The 17,237-nt window shown below is 45.2% G+C and overlaps 1 protein-coding gene across 1 annotated transcript in view; it reads left to right on the top strand.

Moving 5' to 3' along the window:
- Positions 1-605: 605 nt before the first annotated feature.
- The window catches only part of LOC147009619 (neutral amino acid transporter A-like), a 34,974-nt gene continuing 18,342 nt past the window's right edge, over positions 606-17,237 (top strand). Inside the window, exons 1-6 of the mRNA XM_085860895.1 lie at positions 606-1,340; positions 8,481-8,523; positions 14,739-14,822; positions 14,928-15,094; positions 15,202-15,435; positions 15,725-15,919. Of these exons, the coding sequence (XP_085717021.1) occupies positions 808-1,340; positions 8,481-8,523; positions 14,739-14,822; positions 14,928-15,094; positions 15,202-15,435; positions 15,725-15,919 (1,256 nt within the window). The 5' untranslated portion in view covers positions 606-807. The remainder of the gene's footprint in view (positions 1,341-8,480; positions 8,524-14,738; positions 14,823-14,927; positions 15,095-15,201; positions 15,436-15,724; positions 15,920-17,237) is intronic.

The following is a 17,237-nucleotide window of genomic DNA, read 5'->3' as shown; positions in this document are numbered from 1 at the left end:
CGAACTGATTATATTTTGGATGAAGATCCGGATCCGGATCTGACTATTAGAATTTTCTAAGTGATTCTTCACCATTGAGAATATCCAGGGCCAAAAACGATATATCGCACGATATCTCAAAAATGTATCGGGCCCGATATGTTCTCGTGGATCAGACGTTACGTGGTGGAGGTGTGCGCTCTACCGCGTACCCTTCTCGTTATCCATGTAATGGAGGTGACAGGCTGGCGGAGAGGTATGCACACTCACCTCGAAGCTGTCTCGCCTGGGTTCGAATCCAGACCCAGCGATTAACTCTCATTTGGTGTTTTACAGGCAGAATTATTGATCGATGTGTTTGCCTTCTCTCGGGTGGATGTTAAGTTTGATGTCCTTTCTGCCATCATTCGTTGGTGCACGTTAAAGATCCCACCGTGTCCTTCGCGAAGATTAGGGGACGGGGAAGGGAGGGATTTTGGGGGTTTGAACTCCAGATACACGTTTTGAAAAGGAATAATATAATCTTGTCCGATCGGTATTCCAAATTGTCTGATTTATGTGCACGAGACCAATCTGCCGCGCATTTTGTTGCACCGCGCGCGCGCTGCTTCGGCTCCACCTCCGTTGATTATGACGTCAGAAGCAATCGCGCTGGTGTGGCGCGAATCCCTGAGGGAGGATAATACAGTATTTTGAGCGATCGTCCCCAGTGAAGATCGGGAGGGAGGAGAGCAATATCCGTGCCGACATTGAAGCGCGCGGGCTGGGGCGTTGACCCGGGGTAGCGCACGGTGTGCCCGCTGGAGAGCGGAATCGTAAGGCCAAGCGATGAAGACGTCGACGAGCAACGGCGTTGCCCCGTCGCCGTCCCAGGGAATCGAGGATCGCGGACAACCCGTCTCCTTGGAAGTGCCGACAACCGAGCTCTTGCGGCCGTCATGGTTTCGACGCTTGCGCCGTCACCTGTTGGTGTTGCTCACGGTAAGCGGGGTCATCATCGGGGTCGTGCTCGGCTTAGCGCTCCGACCCCTGAACCTGTCTCCCGTGCACAAGACCTATTTCGCCTTCCCCGGGGAGATGCTCCTGAGGATGCTCAAGATGATCATAATCCCACTCGTGGTTTGCAGCCTTGTATCGGGCGCCGCCAGCCTGGACCCCCGGTCGCTCGGTCGCCTCGGCAGTCGCGCTATACTTTTCTTCCTTTTCACTACACTCGTAGCGAGCGCCCTTGGGGTCTTGCTTGCATTCCTGATTCAACCGGGAGCAGGAGGAGTCCCTCTTGGAGGATTGTTGGCCAAACAGAGACCCATGAAGCTGCCAGAACCCAAGGAAGTGGTCGACTCGTTCCTGGATCTCATCAGGTACGATGCCCTCAGAACATGCTTGCCATTGTCACAGGTCCGTGATACCCGATAAGGTGGTTCCAATGATTGTTGCTGTTGTTCTATGTAGGAATAAAGTGGCTCAACCAGAAGGTCTAATAACAAACATGCTGATGATCGGGGCCTGGAGGTCTTCGTAGGTATCCTCACCCGTTGGAGGGTCGTAGTTGAAGTGATGGCCGCTGCGGTGCTTCTAGATCGTGAAAGGCTGCGACATATCGAGTTTGTCAACAAGTCGACTCGCAGGAGGAATTTGACCGAAGCTTTGGCCGCGGTAGATCTTTAGACCCGGTGTTGCACTGCAGGATTCAAGATGTGCAAGGAATGACGGATGATGAAATATCAGCGCCCACTCGTGTACTTTGTTTGGAATCTTAAAGATCATGGGTCTTTTCATCTTACATGAGTAGAGGGACCATTTGACCCATCGTGACCTTTTTTATACCCACAGATTCAAACCTTTACCCTTCAAACGATCTACATAGTACGTAAAGATGTCACTGACACTTAACTGTCTCAGTTGAATAATGTAAAGGCTGGCAGGTATACAAACTTGCCTGAAAGCTGTCGAGCCTGGGTTCGAATCCCGACCCAGCTATAAACTGTCGCCCTGGTGTTTCTCTGGCAGGGTGATTCATCAATTTGTGTCCATCTTCGGATGGACGTCAAACTTAGCGTCCCGTCTGCCGACATTAGTTGGTGGACTTTGAAGAGCCCACGGTGTCATTCACGAAGAGCAGGCGAGCTATCGCCGGCACCCTCTACAAATTCCTGCCACAACGACTGCTGGGAAAGCAATGGCAAACTACCCAATGTCACCGTTGCCAAGAAACTGCTTCAGCAGCACCAATGCTCATCATCATCATCATCATCATCATCATACATTCATCATCATCATCATCATACATTCATCATCATCATCATCATCATCATCATCATATAACATCATACATTCATCATCATCATATAACATTCATCATCATACATTCATCATCATCATCATACATTCATCATCATACATTCATCATCATACATTCATTATACATTCATCATCATACATTCATCATCATCATCATCATCATCATCATATAACATTCATCATCATCATCGTCATCATACATTCATCATCATCATCATCATCGTCATCATACATTCATTATACATTCATCATCATACATTCATCATCATACATTCATCATCATCATCATCATCATCATCATCATACATTCATCATCATCATCATCATATAACATTCATCATCATCATCATCATCATCATACATTCATCATCATCATCATCATACATTCATCATCATCATCATCTTCTTCTTCTTCTTCTTCTTCATCTTCATCTTCCTAACATTCTTCATCTTCATCTTCATCTTCCTAACATTCTTCATCTTCATCTTCATCATCCTAACATTCTTCATCTTCATCTTCATCTTCATCTTCCTAACATTCTTCATCTTCATGTTCATCTTCCTAACATTCTTCATCTTCATCTTCCTCACATCCTTCATCTTCATCTTCCTAACATTCTTCATCTTCATCTTCATCTTCCTAACATTCATTTTCATCTTCCTAACATTCATCTTCATCTTCCTAACATTCTTCATCTTCATCTTCCTTAACATTCTTCATGTTCATCATCCTAACATTCTTCATCTTCATCTTCATCTTCATCTTCCTAACATTCTTCATCTTCATCTTCCTAACATTCTTCATCTTCATCTTCATCTTCCTAACATTCTTCATCTTCATCTTCATCTTCTTCATCTTCCTAACATTCTTCATCTTCATCTTCATCATCCTAACATTCTTCATCTTCATCTTCATCTTCCTAACATTCTTCATCTTCATCTTCATCTTCCTAACATTCTTCATCTTCATGTTCATCTTCCTAACATTCTTCATCTTCATCTTCCTCACATCCTTCATCTTCATCTTCCTAACATTCTTCATCTTCATCTTCATCTTCCTAACATTCTTCATCTTCATGTTCATCTTCCTAACATTCTTCATCTTCATCTTCCTAACATTCTTCATCTTCATCTTCCTAACATTCTTCTTCTTCATCTTCCTAACATTCTTCATCTTCATCTTCCTAACAATCTTCATCTTCATCTTCCTAACATTCTTCATCTTCATGTTCATCTTCCTAACATTCTTCATCTTCATGTTCATCTTCCTAACATTCTTCATCTTCATGTTCATCTTCCTAATATTCTTCATCTTCATCTTCCTAACATTCTTCATCTTCATCTTCCTAACATTCTTCAACTTCATCTTCCTAACATTCTTCATCTTCCTAACATTCTTCTTCTTCATCTTCCTAACATTCTTCATCTTCATCTTCCTAACAATCTTCATCTTCATCTTCCTAACATTCTTCATCTTCATGTTCATCTTCCTAACATTCTTCATCTTCATGTTCATCTTCCTAACATTCTTCATCTTCATGTTCATCTTCCTAACATTCTTCATGTTCATCTTCCTAACATTCTTCATCTTCATCTTCCTAACATTCTTCATCTTCATCTTCCTAACAATCTTCATCTTCATCTTCCGAACATTCTTCATCTTCATCTTCCTAACATTCTTCATCTTCATCTTCCGAACATTCTTCATCTTCATCTTCCTAACATTCTTCATCTTCATCTTCCTAACAATCTTCATCTTCATCTTCCGAACATTCTTCATCTTCATCTTCCTAACATTCTTCAACTTCATCTTCCTAACATTCTTCATCTTCCTAACATTCTTCATCTTCATCTTCCTTAACATTCTTCATGTTCATCTTCCTAACATTCTTCATCTTCATCTTCCTAACAATCTTCATCTTCATCTTCCGAACATTCTTCATCGTCATCTTTCTAACATTCTTCAACTTCATCTTCCTAACATTCTTCATCATCCTAACATTCTTCATCATCCTAACATTCTTCATCTTCATCATCCTAACATGCTTCATCATCATCCACAGTGCATGATTGTGGGTAGAATGATTTGTTGGGAGGAGGAGTGCTCACACCACCCAGTGAAGGTTTGGGTCGCAATTTCGATTTTGTTCAGAGTGCCGGCGATAACTCGTCCACTCTTCACCAAGGACACCGTGGTGCGGGCAAGCGGGTCTAGGTTAACGTCCATCTTCTGGACGACATTGATGCATTGCCGTGCATGCGAACACCAACATGACAGAATATCTATTATAGCCAGACGGACACTCGAACCCATGTTAGACGGCTCACAGGTGAGTGTGCATACCTCTGGGCTCTATCATACCAATTTGACATACCTATCGATGAAAAAAAAAATAGCACCTCGTTAAACTTCGTACAGAATTAATTCATAAGTTTACCGGAACAATCAAAATGGAAACTTATTGATGATTCATCATTATTCTTGAAGTACAAATCACCAGTATAATTACATTAATAACTTCTTGTCTTGTAATTTGAAAGATTCCTGTTGGTGAAACACCATTGCTGTTTAACATGCAACTCATAAATCGGAGGACAGCTCGAAGATTGGATGGCTGAAGACTTTGCTGATTCATTTCACGACATGGTGGATTCTATTCTTATCGCCATTTATCATTATGGATTTAATTTGTCATGTTCATGCTTAAACAGACCCGTGGGCGTCTTACGTTGGAGTAGGCCTCGAGGCCTGCTTGATGGCCAATCTCAAATAAAATACTCTGCGTCCATGAGAGTGAGCTTGTGAATCATGGCATTGCCTCGCAAGCACCATCCCTTGTCTAAGCATTGCCTCGTAAGCAGCCCCTTAAAAATACACAGGACCATGGGCATCTTCATTAGGAGTAGGCCCCGAGGCCTGGCACTCTGAACAAATTACAAATTGGAGGACCTATTAAATATGCTCCATGGACACATTCACTCAGAGGAATCCCGAGGCCTGCTCCACTGGTATCTTTACTCGGAGTAGGCCCCGAGGCCTGCTCCATGAGCACCTTTACCTAGAGTAGGTTCTGAGGCCTGCTCCACGGACATCTTTACTCGGAGTAGGTCCTGAGGCCTGCTCCACTGGCATCTTTACCTAGAGTAGGTCCCGAGGCCTGCTCCACGGGCATCTTTACTTGGAGTAGGTCTCGATGCCTGCTCCACTGGCATCGTTACCAAGAGTAGGTCATGAGGTCTGCTCCACGGGCATCTTTATTGGGAGTAGGTCCTGATGCCTGCTCCACTGGCATCTTTACAGGGAGTCAGTCCCGAGGCCTGCTCCACGGACATCTTTACGAGGAGTAGGCTCCGAGGCCTGCTCTACGGACTTCTTTATTCGGAGTAGGCCTCGAGGCCTGCTCCATGAGCACCTTTACCTAGAGTAGGTTCCGAGGCCTGCTCCACGGGCATCTTTACTCAGAGTAGGTCCCGAGGCCTGCTCCACTGGCATCTTTACCTAGAGTAGGTCCCGAGGCCTGCTCCACGGGCATCTTTACTTGGAGTAGGTCTCGATGCCTGCTCCACTGGCATCTTTACCAAGAGTAGGTCCTGAGGCCTGCTCCACAGGCATCTTTATTGGGAGTAGGTCCTGATGCCTGCTCCACTGGCATCTTTACAGGGAGTCGGTCCCGAGGCCTGACCCACGGGTATCTTTATGAGGAGTAGGTCCCGAGACCTGCTCTACGGGCCAACCTCCAAATACCCAGCCTTAATGAGGGCGAACTTGTAAATAATCGCATTGCCTATTCAGCGCTTTACCTGTGGTGTGTTCAGTTACCTAGCAGTTTGCTCGCACTTTTCAAGCTAGCCGTTCCTTATCAGTGGTTTTGAATGGAGTGCTTGCTTGAGTGCTTAAGCCACTTGACGAGCATTCTACAAGAAACTTGGTAACTGAACACACCCTTATCTGTAACCACCAGAACAGCCCAATCCATGCAGATCATAAAACATGAGATCAGATCTGGATACATGGGTTTTATTAGCAATCCCACGATTCATAGCATTATTCATCGATTCATCATTCACACGTGAAAAGGCCCAAACTCGGTGTTTGCATCTAAATCTTGTGTCCAAAACCCATCGCTTTCTCTACCCACCTTACCCAGTCGCACCCAACTGTCCCTGGACTCTGTGTCCTTTTCTCCTGACAAGGTGGAGAGTTTGCTGTCAAACCTCGACTCAGATTCTGCAACCGGTCCAGATGGCATCAGCCAACGTGTTCTAAAAACCTGCTCCTCTGCTCTGGCTCCCCCTCTCTCTGGTCTATTCACCCTCTCATTTGCTCAAGGTCATCTGACATCTTGGAAATCAGCAAACATTACTGCCATTCATAAAAAAAGGTGCAAAAACAGATCCCTGCAACTACAGACCAATCAGCCTTCTCCCAATCATCAGCAAGGTTATGGAATCCATCATCGCTTCAGACATTAAATCCTTCCTCTTCTCCAATGGCTTGATTTCCAATCATCAATGTAGTTTCAGACCAGGTCACTCTACCCTGGATATGTTGATAATGCTCTTCCAACAATGGATGGAGGTCCTCAATGCCAGACATGAAATCAGAGCCATATCCCGAGACATATTTTGTGCTTTTGACACAGTCAGGCACTCTGACCTGCTCACCAAACTCTCTTCCGATGGTATCCAAGGCCATCTCCACTCATGGCTCACAGACTTCCTCTCCTGTCGCAGCCCAAGTGTGGCCCGAAATGGAGTTCTTTCATCCCCTCTTCCTGTCCAGACGAGATCCTCAAGGTAGCGTTCTAGGCCCTGTTCTTTTTTCTGGTTTTCATCAATGATCTCTCCGACTCGCTGGAAAATCCGCTTTATCTCTTTGCTGATGACTCCACCCTCTTCCGTACCATCTGTCATCCCTCAGACTGACAAGCAGCAGCTTCTTCGCTCACTGCAGATCTGGATAAAATCACAAACTGGTCCAACACGTGGTCCATGTCTTTCAATCCGGACAAATCTCACACTCTCACTATGTCTCTCCGAAAGGACCGTTTAGAACCCCCCCCCCCCCCCATGTACTTTTTCAACAATCCTCTGGAAGAAGTCCTTTCATTCAAGCTTCTGGGTCTATTTGCCATGATCTTTCCTGGGAAAGCCACATTTCCAACCTGGCCTCCAAAGCCAGTCGCTGACTGGGAATCCTCCGCCGTGCAAAGTCCTTTCTCGGCCCACCTGAGCTCCTGATCACATACAAAGCTTTCCTCCACAGCCTGATGGAGTACTGCTCTCCCCTCAGGCTGGTGCTCCTGTCTCCCACCTTTCTCGGCTTCATGCTGCAGATACCAAGGCATTTAGGAACATTGGTATCTCCCATGGTGAGGCTGAGTCTTTGGGTCTCTCCCTCTCTCACCACAGACAGGTCGGTGGTCTTTCTGTCTTCTACCGTCTCCTCTCCAGTCTCGCCCCCCCCTGCTCTGTCTGCGATATGCCCCCCCCCCATATTTCTACAGGGCGCTCAAGGTCCGCCAGCAACCCCCTTCTGGTAAAACTACCAAAATCACGAATCACTGCTCACCTTCACTCTTTCCTCCTCTTTTTCCCCACCTTTGGAATAAACTCCCACACTCTCTTCATTCCCATCTTTCCTACTGGCCTTCAGAACAGCTGTTCCCAACCACCTCTTATCTTTTTCCATCCAGAACCATGATCTTTTCTACCCCCGTTAATCAATCCATCAGGCTCCTTCAAATTCCCTGCTTTCCTTCCTGAAAGTCCCTGTAATGTCCATCTTGTATACCCCATGTTCCCCGCCCCATCCCTCTCCCTTCCACGGGTCTCCTAATGCCTCTGTTCCCCACTGTTTTGTACTTCCCTCTCCCGCCCCTCTTGTCTCATGCCCTCTTTTCTGTACGTTGTGTGTTCGCTCTCATTTGAGCCTCGACAATGTATACCAAAAAAAAAATTATGGAATTGTCAATACGTAAGATCAAATTAAATAAGTGAGAACCATCACAGTTTATGAAGAGTCGATTTCCATGGAAACCCATCAATTCGACCTGACATGACTATCTTTAGCATTGGTTTTATACCCGACCATTTAATGAAATATATTTTACCTGAGCATTGTTTTGTGTTTATGTACCTTGACCTATCTATTGAGCCACGTCCCTTTCTTTCTCTCACCTTCCTTCTCTCTTCCACAGGAATTTTATTCCCTCCAATTTGGTGGCAGCTGCATTCCAATCGGTAAGCCAAGCACCCCTTCCTCCCACCCTATCCGATGATGTAGGTCTCCATGACAATGCCATGGCAACCTTCTGGATAGGTTTACACAGAAAGCAAATGCAATTGGCAACAGAGGTCACGAACAGCACTGATGAGCTGGGATCATTAAAGCCTAAATTTTTAAACTTGTCAATAAATGTTCATCACACTTTCAGGGGGCGATTACATCTCTGACCTTTTTGGAACGATCTGGATCATAACTATGTCCGACTAAAGGTGTCATAATTACGAAATATGAGTGAGCTGATTGGTGAGCATTTTATGATGACACGTCGGTTGGAATATGACCTCTGGCCTTGACTTAGTTCATGACATTCAAAAATCATCATAAACTGCCCTATTTTCACCGCAGATAAATTGATTTGCAGATAAATTGAGTACAATCTATATATTAGGGACGCAAATATAGTGGTGTTAAAAATGATCCAGCTTACTTCGTCGTGATGGACCTGCAGGGCGGTTCTTTTTAAGTCGGTCAAGTTGCTGGCAAACAATGGCCTACTGTTGTTGAAAGGTGCTGTAGTATCTTTATCATCTCCCAGAAAGTGCTAGCAGATGGAACAACCGGCTCGATGTCCATTTCGGAAAGATTATGTACTCCTTTGAAACGTCCAAATCTCTGCATCCAATCTAGGTATTCAAACATCCAGTTACATGGACCATTGTTTTTCATACCTCATGAAGAGATTGATCATGAAAATATGAAAAAAAACAAAAGGAAAAGCACAAATCATGCTCAATACCCCCCCCTGGAGCTCACCATCACTTCGTTCCAGGTGTTTAATCACTATCTGTGCGAAAAACACTGCCACCCACACCTTGCACAAAGGATGAATGTGTAGCCTTGACAGATTTTGGCATTCTATCTTCAAACATAAACTGGCTATTTAGTATTTACCTCAAATATATATATATATATATATATATATATATATATATATATATATATATATATATATATATATATATATATATATATATATATATATATATATATATATATATATATATATATATATATTGGACCAGGGGTTGCTGGGGTTATCCCTGGTTTCTCCCTGGACTCACCGAAAATTACAGGCCGTCGCACACGAATAAGTTTGTGTCACAGCAGGTTGCTAATTTGACCACATGACCCAGTGTCCTCCATCCAACTAACGTTTAATTGGGAACACTCAGTTGCCTTTTCAGAGAATCGCGCCCTCGATACGTACTTGCGTTACTTACCATATCAGGTGCAGCCGAGTAGAACTGCCAAGTACACACCGGCTGATAAGCAGATTTTTGTGGTACAACTTCCCTGCTATGCTGAGGTGTGGACCATGCTGGATCAATGGAGGAAAAGACATAAACGAGCTGGGTACATTTATAACAATGCAGATTAATTTTAACAAAACGAGGAAAGTTAGGTGGCACAGTATGGGATTTATTCACATATGTACAGCTGGGGAAAGCAAGGAATTCATGGGTGCAGCAAAAGAAATGCAATATTCACAAAGGAAGACAGCACAGATTTACCCCCAATAAACTTAGACAGTCTTAACTTACACTATACATGACAAATACCATCTCTCTCTCACTCACACACACACACACACACACACACACACACACACACACACACACACACACACACACACACACACACACACACACACACACACACACACATCCGAGGAAAATCAGAGATAGCCCACAAAGAGGAGAGGCAGTTGAGTAGCGACCTCGTGGTACCCGGCACGGTAGGTGGACCAGCGCAACCCAATCGCTGAGAAAGGGGGAGAAGGGAGGAAAAATGAAGGTGTCTATTGTGTGGGAGTGAGAGGTGCGAATGTAATGCAGCATGTCATGTGGTGTGGTGTAAGAGGAAAGTGTGAGAGGTGCATATCAGTAAGGTCGTTTTGAAAAGAACGATTGTTCGGGAATTGCCCTCACCGATTGCTCTTGTGCATCCACAGTGGACGAGACGGAGATGGAAGAGAAAGATGCATGAGAGAAAGACCTTAACAGAGTTGTGTAAGAGTCTAAATGTAAATGTTGGCTGCTGGATGCAGCCAAAATTGAGTGTCGATGACCTGAGGGTGGTCCCGGCCCATTCTGGCAATTGCTTACTCCACCGCGATCTCCTCTCGGTCGGCTGACTTGTGGCGAGATTTCGCTCGGACGCTGGAGAGTTCTCGGGTGACCGCCTCGTGGAGCCAGGACGAAGGAAGAGACGAGAAGAGAAGAAGTGCAGTCTGCTCCGATTGTGAGCCGAATTGATCCTTTTATGGGCTCTGAGCAAGGGAGTCGCAAATGACCGGATCAAACTCTGCTGTTGGCGTTTCCGAGCTTCCCCATTGGCGCATAGCAGTCGCCTCACACCATAGCCACACCCTGCCAGGCTTCGGAATCGAATATGGTTTCATTCGCTCTTCAACATTGCCACGTGTCAGAAATCCATACTTAACATAGGGTGAGAGTCATTGGAAGCGTTCTCCCACCCCGAACATGTGCTGGACTCCACTTAAGCACGGTTATTTTGGGAAACCCCAGAGCTACTCGCACATCCTTGAATGAACCCAAATGCATGCTTGCGCTTCGAGTTACGCGCCAAAACACCCTGACTCATTATTCTTGCTCCTTTGGCATTCTCCGAAACTGTGGTGAGCGTCCAAGGGTTTGATGGCAGTTACGACGGTCATAGGAAAGTGACAGAAGCATTGTGGCATTTGTGGTGAAGAGATAGGGAGAGTTGGTTGAAGCTGTGGCGTTGTGGCGAAGAGGTTGGAGGAGATGATCATAGTTGTAGCATTTGTGGTGAAGGCGTGGACATAGGTGGTTGTGGGGATTTTTAGGAGACGTGTGGAGTGGTTATTGTGAGCATTATGACATTGTGGTGGGCATAATGAGGGTCTGAAGTGAGGTGGCAGTTGGATTGTGGCGCGCAGTTTGAACAGAAAATGGCGTGCGTATGAAAACGAACCTTGTTGTGCTTCCTCGCATTCCTGGCATCATCACCTTTCTGCGTGCGTGCTTGTGTGGTTTGTGTATGAGGTAAAACAAGTAAAGGGGTGAAATAAATGAAAGCATCGAGGATCAAAGACCTAACTACATGTTATACGCAACACATCTTTCCCATTTACCGACTAGACATATGGAAAGGACTAACGAAACACATACTAATTAAATAACTGCCTCATGATTGCTATATGTTTGGTGCCATTGCTTCGTCAGAGTGATATATATATATATATATATATATATATATATATATATATATATATATATATATATATATATATATATATATATATATATGAAATTCTGACTTTGACCACATCATGATGAGGTCATCATCATGACGGTGTCATGCCTGCCAACTCCAAAGGGCATCCAGCAGTTCATGTGAGGCAAAGTCAAAAGCTTTCACCAAGCAGATGAAAAGCGAAGCTACTGACCTGGTTTTGCCCTTATTGGGGCTCATCAGGGCAACATATCACTGTTCCATACACTTGTTGACTTTCGAAACCCTTTAGGCTTATAAACTGGCACTTTATGCCCACTGATCAAGATCAGGTTATTCAGACTTTACTGAAATATCAAGAAGATTTATGTTGAAAGCTGCAGCAAAAATTGATGACGGAATGCACCATGGCAGTGTTGGACCAAATGGCCTAATTTCCTCAGAAGTCAGTTCCCAACGCTTGCAGGTGCTCATCGCCTGACCCTAGGTACTCCCAGCATGTATGCAAAATTTGGTGGAAGTTGGTCAAGGGGTGTGGAATTGTATAGAGATCAAAGAAAAGCCTTCACACTTCCACACACAAACACAGGCAGAGACTTGTATAAATTAATAAACAGAAATAAATTCCCTCATGGGGCTTGTGTGAAAAAAAAATTCTGTCTCAACCCAGGATCCCACCATCAACACAGCAACAGCTCATTGAGCTCTTGTGTCTTCAGGGTAACCTTAGGAGTTTCTAACACTAACACTGCTGAGGACAGAGGGAAGTGTAGTACTTTGTTCAAGGCAGAGTGGAAGCCTGGTACCATTTGACCTGAATCCTTATAAAGGGAAGAGAGGAAGAAGAAGTTCATGTTTACCCACCCTATGGGTTGGTGGCTAATGAGAATTTGAAGTGGAGTTCAACTTCTTTGCTAAAAACAAAGATTAAATGGTATGATGGTGATAATATTGTTATAGTTTTCCGCCGGCGCGTCGCCACGAGCACTACCCTCGATGGAGCAGTGGGGCCATCTCGGCTCGATCGCCCGGAATGTCAGATCGCCGGTCCGGAAAAGTCCGGGTCGACGGGTCCTTGTTATTTTGGACCGAAATACGCCAATGGGTAGACCACGTGGGGTAGGGTTAATTGCCAACTTCAATTTACCTAATTACCCACGTGGTCCAGCTACCGGGGAATTTCACCCTCGACGAAACTCGTACGGAAACAAGCCGCTTAAGCGAGCCCATTCCGTATGCGATGCCGAGCGGTTTTAATCGCCAAGTTCCGTCGGCCCGATTATCTCGTTACCGTGGCCCAACGGCCAGCTAATCCCTCACACGCACGACACACCCAGTCGATGGCAGAAATGGACACGACGAACTGAGAACATTAAACAATTGGGGTATTTATTTATAATAGGCAGGGAATGAGGGAAGCACATAAGAGCAGATTTATACCGACTATAAGGAATGCAATGCAAGTATACAGCACAAAGCACATACAGTATACAATTCACGACTTATTAGACGGGCCCATGCACAGACACACACACACAGACAGAAGTGGTGGCTAATGCCTTTATTTCGGCCTTCAGCTCAGATGATAGAGGAGCCGAGGCCAGGGTCTACTTTGGACCTGTCCTTGACGACGAAGGCAGGACAGGACGACGTCTCCGGACCAGCTCGATGAGCCCCCAAGGCCAGCACGACGAGCCCAGCAAGATGACAACCACAGTGGCGACCACCAAGGCCACGACGATGACAGGAGCGCCCGCTGGCTCACTTCGCTTCATCCCTCCCTTCTCTCCTCCTGGGTGGCTCTGGCTCTGTCTGGCTCTGTCTTTTTGCTCGGCTCTAACCGGCTCTGTCTCTCTCCAGTCTCTCTCCTGTCTCTCTCTTGTCTGGCTCGGTCTTTCATTCGCTCCGATGCGCTCCCCTATCCCCCTTCCCGGTGCGCGGGGAAAGTCCCTGGGGTGGGAGTTGTTCAACAACATACTTTTTAGGCCGTTCTGAGGGACCCGCCCCAACCGTCAATTCTGTTTACTTCTCACAATATCGGGGTGGGAGTTGTCGTTCCTTTCTGACCACACTTTTTGTAGAGGAGGGTTGTTCTTCTTCTCTGGTGGATCTCAATAAAACTCCTAACTATTAAAATAAATCACAGCGCATTTAACATTTATTTACCCATTAAACAAGGGATGGGAGCTATCTATAAAACACGTACTTACCGAGATACCTGATCTCTGGGGACCTGAATGGTTGAGTGCGACAGCCTTCCAGATCCGCAACAATATGAATAAACTCGAACGGCACTCGGTCGAGAGCATACCGCCACCAGGCTGAACAGTTTAGGTTTTGTATCCCACTGATAGGCCGTATCTGACTAACCCTAACCCAACTCATCCACCAAGTTTTGTCATAACTTTTTGAAATATCATGCTATATTTTGGTTTAGCCCCATTTCTCAATGGTGAAGAATCACTTTGAACAATTAAAAAATTCTCAGATCCGGTTCTGGATTCAGATCTTCCCTAAAATCTAATCAATTCGTCCTTGTCGCACACCCAAACCGTCCACCATGTTTCGTCCGAATCCGACCATAACTCTTTGAGATATCCGGTTCACAGACAGACAAACAGACGGGGGTGGAAAATACAACCTTCATCCACCATCCATCGATTGGACAAGTAGATTGGACCAAGTGGAACAGGCATACCACACCTTCCTTGAGGGCCATTAATGAGCCAGCTGGGTCTTTATCGACAATCTAATATTGATGTGGTAATACTCCTGAGACTATGGCGCAGTTTCCAAAAGCTTAGCATCCAAATCCTTGATACCGCTGTCATTCCAGTGTCCTCACCACTGCACCGTACCTGCAATTTACTCAGGTGTAACTGTATTATTTTACGCTGTGTATAACATTGTCCCTACTGTAACTGATTTTTGTACGCTTATGCCTGTCCAGTACGCCACCCTGTACCAGATGGTGCCATTAGAAGGGAACTGGACACTGGAAAATGGAACAGTTTTGAACACGACTTACATCAAGGTTGGTTTGATGGCCATTGTGATGTTTCAGAATGTGGGAACTGAGATGACAGTTTCTTCTCCGTTATTTGTCAATTGTTGGTGGCTGGACGTCTGTCTTCCTCAGCTTCCCATTGCTTCAGATATCGACTCGATGAACATTTTGGGCCTGGTGGTGTTCGCCATTGGATTTGGGATAGCTCTGCGGCAGCTGGGCCGTGAGGGTGAGGTCCTGATGACATTTTTTGGTGCCTTCAATGAGGGAACTATGGTACTGGTGGCCTGGATCATGTGGTGGGTTTTCACCCCAGTATTCACTATTCAATGTCTAAAGGAGCATATTTTATATTGTGTATTCGCTGAGAATGGTTTCACCCTTTTTGATTACACCCCTCACGAAGGTATGCACCTGTCGGCATCATGTTCCTGGTGGCCAGCAAGGTGGTAGAGATGGAAAATCTGGTATTACTGGTCAAGAGCCTTGGGAAGTACATAACCTGCTGTATCTTGGGACAACTCATCCATGGTCTGCTGATTCTTCCTCTCCTCTTCTTATTCTTCACTCGCCGGAACCCTTTCAAATTTCTCTTGGGTATCCTGACAGCTCTTACCACGGCCTTCGGAACTTCCTCCAGGTCAGTTTTTATTGCGGGGTTCTCGATGTTCTTTTGTTACGTTTTATTAATTCTCAATCGATGTTTAGAAGCTGGTAACTGGGTTTGATATGGTCCTACAGACTCGGTACCTAAACCTTGGGAATCAATGTTTTCCAATTTTTGGGGGCAGCACCTATCTGTTGGGAAATGGAAATTTGGTAGTTGAGAGGCAGTGGATACAAGTCCCATTACCAACTGTTAGAGACAGTACATGACCCCATTTCCAGGTACCCTGGTCCTTTGTAAGTGTGCTAACATATGTGCACAGCTCCGCCACGCTGCCAACGATGATGAAGTGCGTGGAGGAAAACAATGGCGTGGACAAGCACATCAGCCGCTTCGTCCTGCCCATAGGTGCCACGGTCAACATGGACGGGGCAGCACTCTTTCAATCGGTAGCTGCTGTGTTCATCGCACAGTTTAACAACATCCAACTGGACGCCGGACAGGTTTTTACCATCCTGTGAGGTCCAAATAAGTTTCACTTCTTGTGCCCTGAAAATTGTTTGTGATGCGCGATAACTTGAGCTTGCTTGTTGTGACCGATTTGCAAAGAAATGTTTATAATGAACAGAATTACTGTTGAAAGAGAAGCAATTTCCTCTATTATATTTTATTTATTTTTTTTCAAAGTGGAGGCTTGTGGAAGAGATGGAACATAGAACGGATCAGGACGTAACGGAACAAAAGGAACAGCATAAAGAGAGAGGGGAAACACCAACAGAAGGGTTGAGGGAAAAATAGAGGGAGACTTGGACAAATGAAGGATGTGGGGAAGAATGTTGGGTAGGGGAGGATGCATGGGGTATTCAAGGTAGATACAGAAGCAAACTCTCAGGAACGAAAAACTGGAGATTTGGAAACAGATGGGCTTGGGGAGGGTTAACGAGGATAGAAAAGATCATGTTTTTGGATGGGGGATGATCTGAGATGGTGGTGACCAACTGTCGTGAAGACCTGCAAGGAAGAGTGAGGTTGAAGAGAAAGTGGATGCTCGTTCCACAGCTGGGAAAATAAGAGGAACGAACGAGTGGAGGTAAGCAGTGATCCTAGATTTTTTTGAGCTTCACTAGAAGGAGGTTGCTGGTGGACCACGTGCGCTGTGTAGAGATCTGAATGTAACAAAGCATGGAAAGTGCAGAGGGTTCCCACATCACTCTTTCTATCAACCTGCTATATCTGCCTACCCCCTCTACCCTACTGTCTTCTTGATTATTCATATTTTCTTTATACCTTGTTTTTGTCACCATTCCACCAGTGACAACTCATTCTCTACCAAGCTCACTCTTGACGTCATTTTTTCGCTTGGTCACTCTTACCTTTTTACCATTGATCTCCAAATACAACTTTCTCACAATTTGTGCTTGTCCTGTGAAAAATGTGCTCAACTGAAAATGTACTCGGTTCCACGGGTGAGAGAAAAGAGGAACAAATGAGCGGAGGGAGCAGTGAGCCAGGATTTTTGGGAGGTTCACAAGAAGGGCATTGCTTGTAGAATGCATGCAATCTACAGGTGCTGGGAGGGACCGAGGGTTCAAAGGGCAGAGGGAGCAAGACCTGAGGAGAGGTAGGGCTGAAATTTCAACTCCAAATATAAAACGAAAGAGGATTATCTGGCACAGTATTTATTTATTTTATTAACACCACATGAGAAGGGTCAAGCCCAAAAACAAATTAGCCCCCCTTTCCCCTCCCCGCAGGTGAAACGGCAAAGAAAGAAGATAGGCAATTGATTAATGACTTGAATTGTTACAAGTTGATGGAAGTCGATAACACATTGC

The sequence above is a fragment of the Eptatretus burgeri genome, chromosome 17, assembly GCF_056783735.1.
Source record: "Eptatretus burgeri isolate ZD-2024b chromosome 17, Ebu_testis_v1, whole genome shotgun sequence".
Taxonomy (NCBI): Eukaryota; Metazoa; Chordata; class Myxini; order Myxiniformes; family Myxinidae; genus Eptatretus; species Eptatretus burgeri.
The sequence above is the reverse complement of the archived record's forward strand: the minus strand, read 5'-3'. Positions and strand labels throughout refer to the sequence as shown.